Below are 18495 nucleotides of genomic sequence, written 5' to 3' on the forward strand. Positions count from 1 at the left end.
GTGCATGTGCCGAAACAGGTGCTTCGTGGCCCGGTGGGGCAGGCAGCATTTCTGGGAACAGCGTAACATCACCAACTGGCCGCAGAGGAAGGGCAGCTCCGCCACTGGGATGGTCATCGGGCCCCTGTGTCTTTTGGTTTGCATCTTGGATTGGAACATTCCCAAGTCCAGCTGAAGATGGGACTTAGCCAAGTCGGCTCCCTGGCCTGGGGCTTCCTTGAGCCCTGCTGAGCGCCTGTGGGTTCAGGGGTGGGTGTTCTTGGTTGAATCTTGACCGCGGGGTTCTGCACTCACCTGGGCAACTGAACTGAGTCCCAGAATGCATTTCACTTACACAGATTATGGTTCTGAGACTCACAACCCAAACTGTGAAAAGATGGGCCAACGTCACAGGTGCTGTTCAGGGAGAGGACATCGTTTTCATAGGGATAATTGCACAGCGTTGTGTGAAATTCACGCAGGTCAACACAGTACTTTATGGAGTGATGGGGTCTCTTTCCATATTTTCACCCATCACTCCGTTTCCTGAAAAGACCAGACCGTCTCCGCCACAGCTCTGAACCTGTGTCTTGGCCACTAGGAGCGCCACACCTGGCACTGCCCCCTGCCCAGGACTTCACGGCAACCCTCAGGGGGCAGGAGATGCACAGTGAGACGAGGTCACCGCCTGGATTACAGCCATCTGAGATTGTTCATGCTGCTATAACAAAATACTTCAGACTGGGAAATTAATAAACAACCAAAGTGTATTTCTCACAGTTCCGGAGGCTGTGAGTCCAAGATCAAGGTGCCAGTAGACTCGGTGTCTGAGGGCCTGTTTCCCATAGAGGGCACCTTCTGTGTGTTGTGTGGTGAAAGGGACTGACAAGCTCCCTCAAGCCTCCCTCATCAGGGCCCTGAGCCTATTCAGCAGGGCAGAGCTCTCGGGCCCTAACCACCTGTTAGAGGCCCCACTTCCTAATTCTAGCACCTTGGTGGTCAGGTTTCAGTGTAGGAATTTTGGGGGTACAAACGTTCACAGCCCCCAGGCTGACCACAGAGCACTGGCATCCAGGCTGCCCTGTGCCCAGGTCCCACACAGTGGGTCTGATGAGGAGGAGAGCAGGGCTCTGCTTGGGACCCGTCCTGTGAGGAGGAACCAGAGTGAAGTCTGTTCCTTACAGCCCTCAGCTTCAGCTCACAGCGAAAGCGTCCGCTGAGGGCTGCCTTCTGAATTTTTCATTGTAAAAGGTGGCACACCTGGATAGTCAGTTGATTTTCAACAAGGGTGCCAAGTTCATTGGAGAAAATATCTTTTCACAAAAAAACTGAGGCTTGACAATGCACACCATGTGCAGAATTCAGCTTGACTGGATCATATTCCTAAATGTAAAAGCCTAAAATTTAAATTACCTAGATTCTAAGCCTTAAAAAATATGAACTTAAATCCTGCACTAATGCCACTGAACTGTACACCTAAAAATAGATAAAATGGTAAATATTATGTTTTATATATTTTTAACACAATAAAAAAGTAGAAATTTGCTTTCTGAAAGGTACTGTTAAAAGAATGAAAAGATGGCCAGGTGCAGTGGCTCACGCCTGTAATCCCAGCACTTTGGGGGGCCGAGGCGGTATGAGGTCAGGAGATCGAGACCATCCTGGCTAACATGGTGAAACCCCATCTCTACTAAAAATACAAAAAAATTAGCTGGGCGTGGTGGCAGGCGACTGTAGTCCCAGCTACTTGGGAGGCAGAGGCAGGAGAATGATGTGAAACCAGGAGGCAGAGCTTGCAGTAAGCCAAGATGGGGCCACTGCAGTCCAGCCTGGGCGACAGAGCGAGACTCCGTCTCAAAAAAAGAAAAAGAAAAAAGCCACAGGTTGACAGAAAATATTTGCAAATAACATACCTGGTAATGATTTGTATCCAATAGATATATTAAAAACTCTCAAAACCCAGTAAGAAAAGCAACCTGATTTTTAAAATGAGTAAGACTCATACAGTGAAACTATGAAACATTTTTTAAAGAAAGAAGATATAAATAAGTGGAAAGATGTCATATGTTCATGAATTGGAAAACTTAGTCTTGTTAAGGTGGCAATACTCCCTAAATTGATGTACAAATTCAACAAATTCAAGTGCGTATCAGATTCCCAGCTGTGTTTTTGTAGAAATTGACCAGCTAAAATTTATGTGTAAATGCCAGAGACTCAGGGCAGACAGAACAGTCTTGAAGAAAGAAGATTTATACTTCCCAATTTCAAAATGTACTACAAAACCACAGTAGTAATCCTGACCATGTGGGGCTGGCCCAGGGACAGGCATGGAGATCAGTGGAATGGAGGTGATAGTCCAGAAGTGAACCCTTCCATTTATGGGCAAGTGATGGTCAACAAAGATGTCAAGATATCCATGGGGGAAGAATAGTCTTCAACAAAGGTGCTAGGACCACTGGATATCCACATGCAAAAGAAGGAATTACAGCCAGCTGTGGTGGCTCATGCCTGTAACCCCAGCACTCTGGGAGGCTGAGGCAGGCAGATTGCATAAGTCCACATAGTGAAATCGCATCTCTACTAAAAATACAAAAAATTGGCCGGGCATGGTGGTATGCACCTGTAATCCCAGCTACTCGGAAGGCTGAGGTGGGAGAATCACCTGAGCCCAGGAGGTGGAAGCTGCAGTGAGCTGAGATCATGCCATTGCACTCCAGCCTGGGCAACCAGAGTGAGACCCTGTCTCAAAAAAAAAAAGGAATTTGGACCCCTACCTCACACCATATTCAAGAATTAACTAAATGGATCAGCTGGGTGCGGTGGCTCATGCCTGTAATCCCAGCACTTTGGGATTAGTGGCCGAGGCTTGAGGCTCAAGTGACCTGGATCACTTGAGGTCAGGAGTTCGAAACCAGCCTGGCTAACATAGTGAAATCCCGTCTCTACTAAAAATACAAAAACAATTAGCCAGGCGTCGTGGCGGGTGCCTGTAGTCCCAGCTACCTGGGAGGCTGAAGTGGAAGAAACACTTGAACCTGGGAGGCAGAGGTTGCAGTGAGCCAACATTGCATCATTGCACTCCAGCCTGGGCGACACAGCGAGACACTGTCTCAAAAAAAAAAAAGAAAGAAAGAAAAACTTGAAATGGATCAAATATCTCCATCTGTGAGCTAAGATTATAAAGCTCTTAGAAGAAAATGGGCCAATCTTATGACCTTGGGTTAGGCAGGGGTTTCTTAGATGTGACATCAAAAGCATAAGGGACAAAAGGTAAGTTTTTCTGGACCACAGCAACATTTTACAGTTTTGTGCTCCAAACAGTGCCATCAAGAAAACCGAACAGTAGAACAGAAGAATATTTTTTGCAAATCATATATGTGATAAGGGGCTTGAATCCAGAACACATAAAGAATGCTTATAACTGAAAAACAAAGACACAGACAGTCTAGTTAAAAGCTGAATTGTCCATTGCTTTGAGAACGATGCAGCCTCAGGTGCCACGGAGCTGGGGCCCGCCCACTCCTGCCCTGACTCGCTGCTGTCCACTTGTGCTGAGAAGTCGACCAGGAAGCCGCCTCGCGGCCACGGCTTTTAAAGACACCGGGAGGACACCTCTGGAGCCCGTGGAGTGATTCCTTGAATTAGAATTACCCTGACCAGCTGCAATGTAAAATCCGTGGAGGTGTGTGCTGGCTTATGAGGGGCACGGAGAAAAACAATCTCAAAGTGAAAGAACCAGTTCTGATGCCTGCCAAGTCTTTGAGAATCACTAAGAGAAACACACCTTGTGGTGAAGGTTCTCAGACACAGGATCACTTCCAGACGAGAATCCATAAGCAGCTCGTGGACCTGCCTGGTCCTTCCTGGATTGTGAGGCTGATTGCTCTGTTGGAATTGAGCTGCGAGCCGTGATTGACATCACCATTGCAGATGCTTAAGCCAACTATTTTAATAAAGTGATTATCACTTGTCAGAACCAGGCACAGTGGCTCACACCTGTAATCCCAGCACTTTGGGGGCTGACGTGGGAGGATCACTTGAGCCCAGGAGGTCGAGGCTGCAGTGAACTATGATTGTGCCACTGCGCTCTAGCCTGGGCAACAAAGTAAGACCCTTTCTCAAAGAACAGTGAATTGTCCAATTAAAAAATGGGCAGGGGGCCGGGTGTGGTCGCTCACACCTGTAATCCCAGAACTTTGGGAGGCCGAGGCGGGTGGATCACAAGGTCAAGAGATCGAGACCATCCTGGCTAACACGGTGAAACCCCATCTCTACTAAAAATACAAAAAGTAGCCGGTCGTGGTGATGGGCGCCTGTAGTCCCAGCTACTCAGGAGGCTGAGGCCGGAGAATGGCGTGAACCCGGGAGGCGGAGCTTGCAGTGAGCCGAGATCCTGCCACTGCACTCCAGCCTGGGCAACTGACAGTGCGAGACTCCATCTCAAAAAAAAAAAAAAAAAAAAAAAAATAGGGATCTTTCTAAATAGATTTCTTCAAAGACACACAAGTAGCCAATAAGTACACGATCATCATGATCATTATCACTGGTCATTAGGGAAATGTAAACCAAACCACAATGAGACACTAGTTGATCCCCACTAGGATGGCTGGAACAAATGAAATGCAACAGGGTGAGGTGTAACAGCAGGAACCCACACCCTGCTAGGGGAATGTAAGGTGGTGTGGCAGCCACAGGAAGCAGTTGCCAGACACCCAGCACCCCTGTTCTTCAGTGTTGACTTCAGGGAGGTGAACACACACATGCATGGACCCACTCAGACGTTCACAGCAGCTTCATCTGTGATGGTCATAATGCCCGTCAGCTGGTGATCTGTTAGACTGGGGTCCACCCACTCAGTGGCGCACTGCAGAACCGTCAGAGGAAGTGAATAAAGGAAAGGTTTAGTTGACTCACAGTTCAGCATGGCTGGGGAGGCCTCAGGAAGCTGCCAATCATGGCAGAAGGGGAAGCAGGCACCTTCTTTATGGGGCAGCAGGTCGGAGTGGGTGCCAGCAGGGGAAATACAAGATGCTTATAAAACCATCAGATCTCATAAGATGTGCTCATTATCATGAGAACAGCGTGGAGGAAACCACCCCCAGGATCCAGTTACCCCCACCTGTCCCGCCCTTGGCACGTGGGGCTTATGGGGATTACAATTCAAGGTGAGACTTGGGTGGGGACACAGTGGAACATGAAGTGTGCCACGCTGGGTGGATGACGCCCTCCTCCCCCCGCCACCGAGAGCTGCAGGCCACATGATTCCTTTTGGGTAGCACTCGGGAAAGGGCAGAACGTACAGGAACAGAGTGAGATTCGCAGGGCCTGGGGCTGAGGGAGGGGACGCACTAGAGGAAGGCAAAGGGGAGCCTCCTGGGTGTGGGGAGCACTTTCTATCTTGGTTTTGGTGGTGGCTGCACAGTGGCCCACACCCGTCAGAGCTCACCTGCCTGCACCCAGGCCCTCCGTGCACCCTGGCAGCCCAGATGACTGCACCAGCCCAGGGGAGGTGGAGGAATGCCACACGCACCGGTACCTGGGGACCGGGGGTCCTCAGTGATCATCCCGAGCTCCAAGACAGAAGCTGGACTACAGCCGTGCTGAGCGGAGGGGGTTGGTGGCTGGGCGCCCGCCTCCTGTTGCTCCTGCAGACTCTGGGGTCTCGGGCGCCCCCAGTGGGGCAGCGTGGGCCGCTGCAGGGAACTCACGCGTGCCTGGCACCTGTGCAGGTCCTGGACTCGGAGCAGGACCCTGCGGAGCACATCCCCGAGGCAGAGGAGGACCTGGACCTCCTGTATGACACGCTGGACATGGAGCACCCCAGCGACAGCGGCCCCGACATGGAGGATGACGACAGCGTCCTCAGCACCCCCAAGCCGAAGCTGCGGTGAGCCCTACGGGGCGGGGCGGGGAGGAACAGCCATTTCAGATGCCCCGGCCACTCTGCGGCCACTCTGGCAGACCCATGTCCAGCCCTGGAGACGGGGTGGGCAGGGCCAGCTGCCTCGAAGCCTGGGAAGGCTCTGGTGGCTGGAAGGAGGGGTGTGCGGCTGCCTGGCAGGCCCAGGCTACGGCTGCACTGAGCCAGGCAGCTTTCCTTTCATAGGCCAGGGGGTACAAGCTCTGGGCTGGGGAGGACCGAGAGGGGTCCCCCAGGGTGCTGGCTGGGCTGGGTGTGGCACCCCATTGTAGGGGATCCGTCTCTGGGGGATGCCCTGGGAACTGCAGGGGACCTCCGTTCACTCAGGTGGGGAGTAGAGCTCCCATGCTGGGTGCCCCTCCCTGAGGAGGAGGAGGCAGAGGCAGGTGGGGAGGGAGGGCAGGTGTCTCTGTGGCTGGATGGGAGGAGGGGCTGGCTGGGGGGGCCTGGCCTGGGCAGGAGGAGAGGATGCAGGGCAGGCAGCTCTGTGCATGGGTCTGGGTGTGGAGGCCTCGGTCAGCTGGGGGCAAGAAGGCAAGCACACCAGGCAGAAGGCAGGTGCCAGCCTCTGGGCAGCTGCTGAGGAGCCAGAGACCCCAGTCAGAGTCAGGAAGCTCGGTAGACCTTTTGCTCTCACGCTTTTTTAACCTAAACAACACGAAGAAGGTGGCCTTGCTGCATGTTGGAGGCGCGGCCCCAGTTAGCCCTGCAGCCACGCAGCGGCCTCCCACCTCACCTGCCCCGGCCCGGCAGCCCCAGCCCAACTTGCTGCTCCTTCAGTTGCCAGCAGCCACCATAACAGGTGACCGCGGATGTGGCCACCAGAAACAGCCTCTGCTCCTCCTGTTCTGGAGATTGCCATCCCGAGGCTGCGGCCTCATTCTTGGCCAGGGTCTCACTGGGCTCGGGTGGAGGTATTGGTGGCTGCCCTGACTGGGGCTCCGAGGTCACGCAGTGCAGGCCCGGCGTGGTGGTTGGTGGAGTTCAGCTCCGTATGGCTGCGGGATGGGGGTCTGGCTGCCCTGCCACCTGGTGGCTGTTGGTCATTCTTGCCTTCTGGCAACCGTCCTCGTACCCTGGCCCAGGGTCCCTCCTCCACCTTCGGAACCAGCAAGGCCCAGTGAAGTCCCCCTCACACTTTGGGTCTCCCTGGCCTTCCTGCCTCATCTCTTCTGCCTTCAGCCGGAGAAAGTTTTCTGTCTTTAACGGCTCACGTGATTCCATAGGAGACATCTTTGTGGCCCAGATCCTCTCCCATCTTAAACTCCGTGGCGTTGGCTGTATCTGCAGAGCCCTGGCCAGCTAGCATTCATAGTTTGGGGAGAGGCGTGTGCGTCTCGGGCCTATGATCTTGAATGGGCACACACAGCAGCAAGTTTCCACGTGGCTTTGTCACCCAGGGTGGAGCAGCAGACACTGCTAAGTCCCGTCTGTTTTTTTAGGGGGCGGGGGAGTTGTTTGTTTCTTGAGATAAGGCCTTGCTCTGTCAGCCAGGCTAGAGTGTAGTTGTGCAGTCGTGGCTCACTGCAGCCTCGACCACCCGGGCTCAAGCGGTTCTCCCACCTCAGCCTCCTCAGTAGCTGGGACCAATGGCGTGCGCCACCACACCCAGCTAATTTTTATATTTTTGTAGAGACAGGGTCTCCCTATGTTTCCCAGGCTGGTCTCGAACTGAGCTCAAGTGAACCACCTGCCTTGGCCACCCAAAGTGCTGACACTACAGGTGTGAGCCAGTGCACCTGGCCTCCTGTCAAATTTTTTTCACGTGAAAGGTCTTTTAAGTCTTATTGAATCTGTAGGTCTCCCTTCCTCCTTTTTCTTCGTACATATTATATCAACCAGGGATGAGACATTCGGCCTGGATGGCCTGGATCGGCCAGATGGTCTGCAAGGGTCTGGTTGGTCTGGAAAGGCATGGGTGGTCCGGTAAGGCATGGGTGGCCTGGATCTGCCTGAGTGGTCCGGAAAGGCATGGGTGGCCTGGATCTGCCTGAGTGGTCCGGAAAGGCATGGGTGGCCTGGATCTGCCTGAGTGGTCCGGAAAGGCATGGGTGGCCTGGATCTGCCTGAGTGGTCCGGAAAGGCATGGGTGGCCTGGATCTGCCTGAGTGGTCCGGAAAGGCCTGGGTGGCCTGGATCTGCCTGAGTGGTCCGGAAAGGCCTGGGTGGCCTGGATCTGCCTGAGTGGTCCGGAAAGGCCTGGGTGGCCTGGATCTGCCTGAGTGGTCCGGAAAGGCCTGGGTGGCCTGGATCTGCCTGAGTGGTCCGGAAAGGCCTGGGTGGCCTGGATCTGCCTGAGTGGTCCGGAAAGGCCTGGGTGGCCTGGATCTGCCTGAGTGGTCTGGAAAGGCATGGGTGGCCTGGATCTGCCTGAGTGGTCCGGAAAGGCGTGGGTGGCCTGCATCAGTGTGGATAGTGTGGAAAGGCCTGGATAGTCTGGATAGGCCTGGATGGTTTGGAAGGACCTGGACGGGCCTGGGTGGTCTGATCTGCCTGGTGGGTCCGGAAGGGCCTGCTTCATCTGATGTGCCCTTGTTGTTTTGTCGAGCATGTTCACCTGTTTGCTGCAGGCTGGCTGCAGATCCCAGGGCTGCCCTGCAGCAGGATTGGCCAGTGGAGCTCTCCCCAGAGCCCCTTTGTGTTTGTGGCAGCCTTGCCTGGAGCTAAGGCCGCGAGTTTCAGGGATGTGTGTTTCCTGCAGCTGATGTCACGGCAGGTGGAAGAACCAGGACGGGGCAGCCAGGTTGGCCCAGCACTTAGTGTTGCCAGCTCCAGAATCGTTCTGTGCCCTGTGCTGCAGCTGGTGCGAGCGGGGTGTGCGCTGACACGGGCTCTTCTCTGGACCCAGCTCTGCTCTGCCGTTGGATTCTGCAGTCTGTCCCTCCAGGTGTGGTGGGAGAACTGCGCTTTCAGTGCAAGAAGGGTCCTGGAAATTAACATGTCCCCCACCCCTGTTCCCTGAGCCAGGCCATACTTTGAAGGCCTGTCGCACTCGAGCTCGCAGACGGAGATTGGGAGCATCCACAGCGCCCGCAGCCACAAGGAGCCCCCAAGCCCGGTGAGTGGGGCCACACTGATCTCCCAGAGCAGACCGTGGTCTGACTGGGCTGTGGTGTGGCCCAAATCTCCCAGCATGTCCTGGGCCCAGGGCCCTGTCCAGCTGTCCTGGAGCCACTCTGCACCCACTGTCCAGCACACTGCCACGCAGGTGCCCGGGTCTCCCTGAGTCCCAGCCCAGAAGTCAGCGCCTTGGCACCTGCAGTTGAGCACAAGCTGATTCCCATCTCCTCCCCCACAGGCTGACGTGCCCGAGAAGACGCGGTCCCTGGGAGGCAGGCAGCCGAGCGACAGTGTCTCTGACACGGTGGCCCTCGTAAGCAGGCTCGGGCCGCACCCACCCGTTCCACACATCAGGCACACCAATGCTGCCTTTAAGGGTCTGACCTGGAGGGGCGGGGCCCACATATAGGTCCTCATGTCACACCTGGTGTGCAGAGGTGGGGTCAGCCCTCAGGGGTGGCCAGGCAGCCAGATCGTCAGAGTATCCCAAAATCCACTCCAGCTTCAGGGTCAGGGCGCCTTGGACTCACCCCACCCTCAGGGTCCGGGTGCCCTGGATTCACCCCACCCTCAGGGTCAGGGCAGCTGGACTCCCCCCACCCTCAGGGTCAGGGCGCCTGGACTCACCCCACCCACAGGGTCAGGGCGCCTGGACTCACCCCACCCACAGGGTCCGGGTGCCCTGGACTCCCCCCACCCTCAGGGTCAGGGTGCCCTGGACTCCCCCCACCCTCAGGGTCAGGGTGCCCTGGACTCCCCCCACCCTCAGGGTCAGGGTGCCCTGGACTCCCCCCACCCTCAGGGTCAGGGCGCCTGGACTCCCCCCACCCTCAGGGTCAGGGCGCCTGGACTCCCCCCACCCTCAGGGTCAGGGCCCCTGGACTCACCCCACCCTCATGGTCCGGGTGCCCTGGACTCCCCCCACCCTCATGGTCCGGGTGCCCTGGACTCACCCCACCCTCAGGGTCCGGGTGCCCCGGACTCACCCTACCTTCAGGGTCAGGGCACCTGGACTCACCCCACCCTCAGGTGGATGGCACCCAGGAATGCCTGGTTCCCCCCTGCTGCGTTGCATGGGGTCTCCTCAGTTAGGAGGTCCTGGGCCCAGGGCAAGTCAGGTCCTGGGAGGTTGGGGGTTGGTCACCCTGCATGGCCAGGATGGGAGCCCTGTGCTTGGAACTTGGCTCAGCTATAGGCTCCCTGGTCAGCGTGTGGCCGGGTCCACGTGTAGGAGCCACAGCCTAGAGAGGCCTAAACCCTCACCCGAGCCAGAGGCCACAGGGCTGGAGAGGCCGCAGCACGGGTGTGGTTTCCACGGGAGGCTCCAGGCCCGTCTCTGCTCAGCAGGGTGTGCCAGGCCCGAGGGAGCACCCTGGACAGCCTGAGGACAGCCCCGAGGCTGAGGCCTCCACCCTGGATGTGTTCATGGAGAGGCTGCCGCCCAGCGGGAGGATCACCAAGACAGAGTCCCTTGTCATCCCCTCCACCAGGTGATGGGGGCTGCACGGCGGGGCGGGGCGGTGATGCACCTGTCGGGGGAGGGGCCGTCAGGGGCATCAGTCAGGGTGGGTGCGTGTCAGTCCAGCCTGATGAGCTCCCTCGGGTGTAGACAGCAGATTCAGGGCCTCGTCCTTCTTAAAAAGGAGAAGCAAACCCCCTGGCCCAGCATTGGGTGTCAAGCCTGCAGCCCCAGATTCCACCCTACCTGTTTGAGGGCAGGGTCAGGCGTGTCTGCCCTCCTGCAGGTGCCCCCACAGCCCCCTGAGTAGCCCCTGCCTCAGCCAAAAGACACACATACACCAGCTTGATTCTTCCAGGATTTCAATTTCATGTTTCTGTGATATTTGGGACTTTTTCCAAAGCAGCGAGTCTGGGCACTGGTTTTACCTTGTGGCGGCACCCAGGTGCCTGTGTCTGCGCTTTGGAGCCAGGTCGCCCTGGCAGCCTCAGTGCCCTGCACTGGCCTGCACCTGGCTCTGCCCAGCTCTTGGCCCGGGCAGGGAGGGTAAGCTCAGTCCTCACGGTGGCTCCAAGCCTCCTGGCCTGGCTCACAGTCTCACAGGCAGAGCTGCGTGGGGTCCCATCAGAGGCACGGCCTCACTTGTACTCAGCTGCTGCTGTGGCCCTCCCAGGGCTGGTGGCCTCTCTGTGCAGCCCATGTTCCCACTGCCCATCAGTCGGCCCTGTGCTCACCCTTCCCTGTCCCCACCACAATGTGTAGGCCACTGCAGGCCTGCCCCTGCCTCTGCCCCTGTTCCTGTTCCTGCTGCCACAGCCACTTAGCCTGTCCTGGTCCCCAATAGGTCCGAGGGGAAGCAGGCTGGCCGACGGGGCCGGAGCACATCCTTGAAGGAGCGGCAGGCAGCACGGCCCCAGAATGAGCGGGCCAACAGCCTGGACAACGAGCGCTGCCCGGACGCCCGGAGCCAGCTACAGGTGCAGGTGCAGGTGGGGGTGGAGGGCGTGGCACGCCCAGGAGGCAGGGCTTGTGGTCACCCTGGCACCAACCAGAGCAGGGCAAAAAGAGAAGCACAGGGGGCCAAGGGTGCTGGGCCACAGAGCATGCCTGGGCTTTGGAGGGCTCCTGCTACACAGCAGGGCGGGCGGGTCATGGGTTGGTTTGTCAGGAAGACCATGTGGACCCCAGGGCAAGTTCTAGTCCTTCTGCTGCCCTCCCTGGTCCAGGGCAGCCTCATTGCTTGGCTGATTTAGCCCAGGGCAGTTCTCCAAGCTGGCCAGCTCTCTTCCTGCCACCGAGCCTCTGTGGCTGCAGGGGGAGCAGGGGCACTGCAGGCACCAGGGCTGGCGCGGTGGGGATGGGCGCTGTGCTTCTCTTCTGGGTGTGGACAGGGCTCTGTGCCTCCAGATCCCCAGGAAGACTGTGTATGACCAGCTCAACCACATCCTCATCTCCGATGACCAGCTTCCCGAAAACATCATCCTCGTCAACACCTCGGACTGGCAGGGGCAGGTAGAGGGGCAGTCTCTTGGAGTGGAGGGTCAGGGTGTAGGACAGAGGAGAGTGGGCTCCTGAAGCTGCCCCCTACCCGGCACACCTGGGTGCTGGAGCTGCTGGCTGTGGTTTGCCTGGACGTGCCTGGGGTCTCTGGAGCCCCTGAGAGCTTTGGTGAGGGTCAGGTGCTGGGGGTGGCCTGGGCGGCTGTGCCGAAGTCAGCGTCTGCCTGTCTTCTGCCAGTTCCTCTCCGACGTCCTGCAGAGGCACACGCTCCCCGTGGTGTGCACGTGCTCTCCTGCGGATGTCCAGGCGGCCTTCAGCACCATCGTCTCACGGATACAGAGATAGTGAGTTGGGCTCCACCCTGTACTCACCACCCAAGTACCCCTCGGGGTCCCTGCACCCCCGCCTCTGCCCATTGCTCTGGGGCTAGGTGCGTCCTGGACCTGGGGCTGTGGCTGGTGTCCACAGAGGCTGACCCATGCGCTCTTCGCAGCCTGGCCTCCCCTCAGTTGTGGGCGGGAGCAGCAGCCTGGTGGGTGTCCTGCCACACTGGAGTGGTGGCCTCCTGGCCCGTCCTTGGAAGCCTGGGCTGAGGCCATGACTGTGTGGTCCCTCAGCCTGGGCACGTTTGGGCATGTGGGGGTCCTGGGTTTGGGCAGCTCCAGGGCAGTTGTGGCATGAGCGGCCACAGGCACGGAGCCCCCTGGGCTCACACTGGCATCCTTGGACGGAGGACGGCTCCCCTGAGGCGTCTGTCCCCTCTCCGTCCCACCTGCCTCTGGATTGCAGCTGCAACTGCAATTCCCAGCCCCCGACCCCCGTGAAGATCGCCGTGGCGGGAGCGCAGCATTACCTCAGTGCCATCCTGCGGCTCTTTGTGGAGCAGCTGTCCCACAAGACACCCGACTGGCTCGGCTACATGCGCTTCCTGGTCATCCCGCTGGGTGAGCACCACGCCGTCCACCTGGGCCTGGGCACAGATGCCACGGGCAGTGTGGCGTGGCATGGAGTGGTGTGGCGTGGCGTGGCGTGTTGTGTGGCGTGGCGTGTTGTGTGGCGTGGCGTGGCGCGGTGTGGCGTGGCGTGGTGTCCCTGCTTGCTACACATTTGTTGTTTTTAAATGTTTGTTTGATACGGTAACACTTTGTTAATTTTAATTATATGCAAGATAACTTGATTGCCCTAAAACAGCCATTTGGGTCAAGATAAAGCCATCGCCCTCTGAAGGGGCCTGAGCTGGGTGTCTCCTCCATCAGTCGCTGTGATAACTCTATGCCAGTTTCGATTTCCAAAGTCAGAAGTGCAAAGCAGGGCTCGTTATTAATCCTCTCAAATCGTCCATGTCCTGTGTCGTCGAACTCCATTACTTCTTTAGGTCCATACAATGTGTCTTACCACGAAACAAACCCACCCAGCCTTAATCTGTTGACCAGCAGCAAGGCCTGGAGGCGACACCTCTCCCGTGTGGCCCTCACGATGCCGACGTCAGAGCCCTGAGCCAGCCGAGGCCTCTGCACGGTCATATGTGCCCTGCTGGGCCTTCCTCAGTGGCACTCAGGGCTCTGGGACCTCAGCTCAGGGCTGGAGCTCCTTCAGCGGGGCCACAGGCATCCACCAGGGAGGGGCAGTGGTGGCTTTCTCTTTCGGTGGCAGGAAAGTGGGCTTGTCTGGAAGGCAGCAGCACAGGCCTGGGGTCGGGTGGCCCAGCTTTTGTGCCGTGGTGGGAGCCTTGCAGCTCCGAGTCCCCCGTGGTGACACCAGCCCCACCCCTGGCATGCAGGCTCCCACCCCGTGGCCAGGTACCTAGGCTCCGTGGACTACCGCTACAACAACTTCTTCCAGGACCTGGCCTGGAGAGACCTGTTCAACAAGCTGGAGGCTCAGAGTGCGGGTGAGGCCCGGGCGCGCCCACAGCCCACACCACCGAGGAGGAAGGGGCCCTGGTTTCCCCAGATGCTGTGCCCAGGAGGCCCTGCACCTGCTCAGGCTCAGCCTCAGGGAAGAGGCCATGGACAGGGCCTGCTGGGGCCTTGGCCAGGATGCCTCCTATTCCCCTGAGCCTTGGAATGTTGGAAGCTGTGGGGCCTGTCTGGGAAGGGGCGGGCACAGCCCTTCAGGTCTTCCCACACTTGCCCTGGTACTGCCTCGAGAGTAGAGCACCAGGGCCCCTCAGCTGCAACCAGCGAGCCCTGCCGCACTTCGGGGTACGGGAGGCCTGGGCGGGGCACCGGGGAGGCCCAGCTTAGCCCCGTCTGCAACCCCACCTGGCACCAGCCTAACCCCCCACCGCCTCCTCCCCCTGCAGTACAGGACACGCCAGACATTGTGTCACGCATCACGCAGTACATCGCAGGGGCCAACTGTGCCCACCAGCTCCCCATCGCAGAGGCCATGCTGACCTACAAGCAGAAGAGGTAACGCGGTGGGCCCAGGCACCATACCACAGGCTGCCGCCAGCCACCAACCCTCCGTGGGCCTCCCCACCCGCTGCTGGGCTTGGCCTGGTGGGCCGCAGAGCCCTGCACCGGGCTTAGACCAGAGCCTGGGCCAGCTGGGCAGCTCTGGGCCTCCCTGACAGCAGGTGCTTCCCCGCACCCCAGATCCCTCATAGTAAGCGCCATTTCCGCACCTGTTTCTGTGCATGTTGAAACCCCGCGTGATAAGAAGTTGACAGAATGGACAGCTGTCATGGGGCCAGGGTGGCAGTGGCCCAGCCCCTCCAGTCTGGGCACCTGTTCCTTCCACAGCCTGGGTTTCCCGGGCTGGGGAACCGAGGATTCCCTGGGCCTCGGGCCCTGTGGGTGAGTGATCAGCTCATGTCCTCACCTACCCAGAGCAGGACGGTGCTCAGGAGCCCCCGGCCGAAAGTCCTGCGGAGACCTGTCTGTCCCGCCCGGTGCCTCCTCCCTGCACATCCTGCGCCACTGTCCCACACCTTCCCTAGACTACAGGGGAGAGAGCCGAGTGCAAGGCGCAAAGCCAGCGCTCACGGGCTCTCCCACGCAGGAGCCCCAGTGAGATGGGAGCCACTGAGTGCCCTCGGCGGTCCCTGGAGGGCTCCTGAGGGCGTCGTAACGTGTCTGTTTTCTCTTTTGGTGGCTTTCTGAAAAGGAAAAAGCATTTTCATTTTGACTTTACCCTAAGGTACGGCTCTCTGGGTCTGCCTCCCACCCTGTCTGTCCCCAGGCTGGTCTTTAGGGCTTGTTTAGCAGAGTCACGTCTGAATCACCCCGCTGTCCTCTCTCCGGACTGGGAGTCAGGCCCTGAGGGCCACCAGCTGCAGGCTGAGAGCCCGCACGGGAGAGGGGAAGTGGCCCCAACCCGAGTCACTCTGTGCTGACGTGGACCCTTTTCCTCCATCCGATCTCTGACACTGAGTCAGGAGAGCAGCAGATGGGCCCTCCTGTCCCTGGCCAGGCCCGTGTGCTGGGACTCCACCCCAGAGCCCTGAAGCCTGCAGGTCGGCCAGGCAGGCCTTTCCCCCTCTCTGTTTTGACCCTGGGTTTTGATTTAAGAAGTAGCCAGGTTTAGCCCCTCCTCGTTTTAAACCAGGAACGAGTGGCTGGTGTGGACACCAGGGTCACCTGGGCCAGGCTGTTTCCCAGGCCCTTCACGTTTGTTAACCTGGCAGCAGCATAGCAGGGGCGCGGGTGCACGCCCTACACACGGGGACGCCCAAGCAAGTAGTTAAGGAGCTGGCCTGGTGACACGGCGGTCAGCGGCTGTGCCTTGGGCCCCCTACACACTGCAGAGCCTGGCTCCCAGGGCTCCCTCGAGCACCTGGGGCCAGCAGAGAGGGGTTTCCAGCATCTTGTGGCTTACCTGGAGACGGGGCCAAACTACCGAGACCTCCAAATGGGGGTAAAGAGCTTTCATTCCGAGGCAGCTCCACCCCCTACAACCTTTCATGTTCAGAGCCAAGTCCCAGGCACCCCCAAAGCTGCCCTTTCAGACAGAGCCACCCCTTTTCCTTGGCCAGGTGTGTCCTGCTGCAGGGTGGGGGCCCCTGCTGGTCCTCCCATGGGCTCGTTCTCTACCCCGTGTCTTCTGCCCTGTGTGAGGTCATTTGCTGTCCTAGGAAACCCCCCCAACCCCCTGCCCTCAGTGCAGGGTAGTTGGGTCCCTGGGGCCCCCTTGCTGGCCTAGGAGCTGCTCGAAGTGGGCAGCCTGGGACCACCCACAGCTGCAGGGCTGGGCGCTGGGAAGACACAGGAAGGGGGCTGAACATCCTATGTCTTGTCCTGCTAAACAAGCCTTCACAGGTGAAAGACCAGCCGTGGGGGCCTCCCCTGCTGACCCCCGGCAGCCTCCGCCCTTGCCCCCTGGCTGTGGCACGAGGAGCCTGCAGCATGTTCTGGCCGCCCGGCCGCCGCAGGCCGTGGACGCAGCTGCTTGTATCTCCCAGGTCAGCTCTTCCAAGCAGCAAGCCAGGGCCTTAGGGGGCCTTACACCCACTCCCACCCTGCGCCTCCTGCCCCTGCCTCCGCGTTACAGGGGTGACGCTGGCTGCCTCCGCGTTACAGGGGTAACACTGGCTGCCTCCGCGTTGCAGGGGTGACACTGGCTGCCTCCGCGTTACAGGGGTGACACTGGCTGCCTCCGCGTTACAGGGGTGACACTGGCTGCCTCCGCGTTACAGGGGTGATGCTGGCTGCCTCCGCGTTGCAAGGGTTACGCTGGCCGCCTCTGCGTTGCAGGGGTGACACTGGCTGCCTCCGCGTTATAAGGGTGACACTGGCTGCCTGGGGTCCTGGAAGGAACCCAGCAAAGGCCATAAGTGTCTTACCTGCTCTCTCTACCCAGAGGAGGGTCAGTCGGGAGGCTGAGAGAGTGCAGGCGGTGGCACAGCCCTTGTGACAGGGGACCTGTGCAGAGCCCTCTCCAGCCAGGCTCCCCTGCGAGAGTCCCTCGTGAGGTGACTCCTGCTGGCCCGCCCTCCTCTGCCGAGAATGGCACTCCTCCTATGAGGGCAGGCCAGGCCTGGAGGGCGGCCTCGAGCCCCAGCCTGCCCGTGCAGCGCATGGGTGGAAAGGGCTGCTCAGGCATCCGGCAGCTTGCCCAGGGCCATGCGGAGTGGCCCCCAAGGCATCTGCACCCTCCGTGCCCGCGGGGCCTCCCCACGCCACGGTGGTATGCTCCTTACACTCCTGACCACACTGCCTCCACAGACATGTGTGTGCCTCCAGGGTCAGGGTGAGGGTCTCAGTGTCCAGCCGGTGTCACCCCTGTCATATTGGCCCATGTCCAGGGCTGGGTGCTGTCTGCATGGCCCAGAGGCGCAGCTTGGCTTTGAGAGTTCCAGCAACATCCCTGTGTTGTGACGTCTCCTGCATTCGGCCCTCATCTGCCACGCACTGCCCCATGGGCCTCGGAGCAGAGCATGGATGGGAGGCCAGCCTGCCATGGCTGGCTCGGTGGGGGTGTCTGGCTCGGCAGAGGGCAGGTGGCCCTGGGAATTGGAGCCACCCATGCCCTGGGGACCAGCAGCCACCACCTGTCTTCTGTGCCTTTGCGTGCCTGGGAGGACACAGATGTCACAGATTTCCAAACACCAGTCTGCTCAACAAGGATAGTGGGATGTCAAAGGCCACGTCCAGGCACTCCTGCCTGACAGCTGTGGACACAGCCAGGGTGCTGGGGGGCCAGGAGGCCGCCCTGAGGCAGAGGCGGGCCTCAACACAGGATTTGCATCGCTTTATGTTATTTGAAATGGACAAGAAGAGGGGAAAGTTTCAACTCTTCTCCTTAGAAATGGAACTAGGCCTGGGGCATCTTTAATGGGATGGGAGGAATCTGTAGGTGGTTTCATCCAGAGGCATTTGCCAGGTCTTCTGCAGAGGGTGGGCCAGGAGCCGTCCAGGTTGGCGTCTGGGGAGGGTGGGTCTTGCCAGCCGCCGTCTCCTCACACTGGCGCTGCGAAGACAGGGAAGGCACCTGCTGGGACCAGCCGCAGAGGCTGCCTCCTGGGAGTGTGCTCTGGACCGGCTGCCGGGCAGAGGCTGTTTTACTTGTGGGCACACTTTGTGGGGAGCACTGGGATCAAGCCTCTGCCCTGCAGGGCTCTTGAGGAGATAGCGCTGCTGGTCCTGGGAGCTGGTGCTCCAGGCAGACGGCTGGGCTGGGCCTGTGGCATCCTCCGCTGGGCCTGTTTCCTGCAAGGGATTCTCTCTGAATGACCCTGTGCTGGACGACAACCCAAGGGAGGGCCGGGGCCACTGTGCGAGCCCATGTTCTGCACCTGGTGCCGGGCTGTCCCTGAGGGCCACCCTGCTGGCCTGGCCATTCTCGTCCTGCCCCCGGCGCTCCAGGGGCAACAGGTGCTCCTCTGCACTGTGTGTGCACAGTTTCCGCCTGTAAGACAGCCACTTGCCGGCATCAGACTCTGCAGTTTGGGGAAATGAGACAGAAGAAACAGCTGAGGGAGCTCCCCAGAGAGAAGGCACCAGTTGCTGATGCGGTCTGGCTGAGGAAGCTGGGCGGGGAGGCACCTCTGTCCCTGCGTGCAGGCCACGGGGAGCCTTGAGGCCAGGGGAGAGGAGGAAAGAGGAGAGCCAGACCCAGCCCACCACTCAGGATA

The 18495-nt window shown here is 59.1% G+C and overlaps 1 protein-coding gene across 13 annotated transcripts in view; it reads left to right on the plus strand.

The window, feature by feature from the left end:
• PACS2 (phosphofurin acidic cluster sorting protein 2) overlaps nt 1–18495 on the plus strand; it is a 100275-nt gene that overhangs the window by 72573 nt on the left and 9207 nt on the right. For 4 of the 13 annotated variants that reach the window (XM_055098085.3, XM_055098086.2, XM_034938294.3 and 1 more), the window contains exons 9-19: nt 5709–5866; nt 8867–8957; nt 9198–9272; nt 10304–10449; nt 11260–11395; nt 11826–11930; nt 12156–12262; nt 12708–12862; nt 13699–13809; nt 14224–14332; nt 15030–15062. In XM_055098085.3, coding sequence (XP_054954060.1) covers nt 5709–5866; nt 8867–8957; nt 9198–9272; nt 10304–10449; nt 11260–11395; nt 11826–11930; nt 12156–12262; nt 12708–12862; nt 13699–13809; nt 14224–14332; nt 15030–15062 — 1226 coding nt within the window. The remainder of the gene's footprint in view (nt 1–5708; nt 5867–8866; nt 8958–9197; nt 9273–10303; nt 10450–11259; nt 11396–11825; nt 11931–12155; nt 12263–12707; nt 12863–13698; nt 13810–14223; nt 14333–15029; nt 15063–18495) is intronic. The other 9 variants (XM_034938297.3, XM_063596421.1, XM_055098081.2 and 6 more) reach the window with 6 other exon arrangements.

The sequence above is a fragment of the Pan paniscus genome, chromosome 15, assembly GCF_029289425.2.
Source record: "Pan paniscus chromosome 15, NHGRI_mPanPan1-v2.0_pri, whole genome shotgun sequence".
In the NCBI taxonomy this organism is placed as follows: Eukaryota; Metazoa; Chordata; class Mammalia; order Primates; family Hominidae; genus Pan; species Pan paniscus.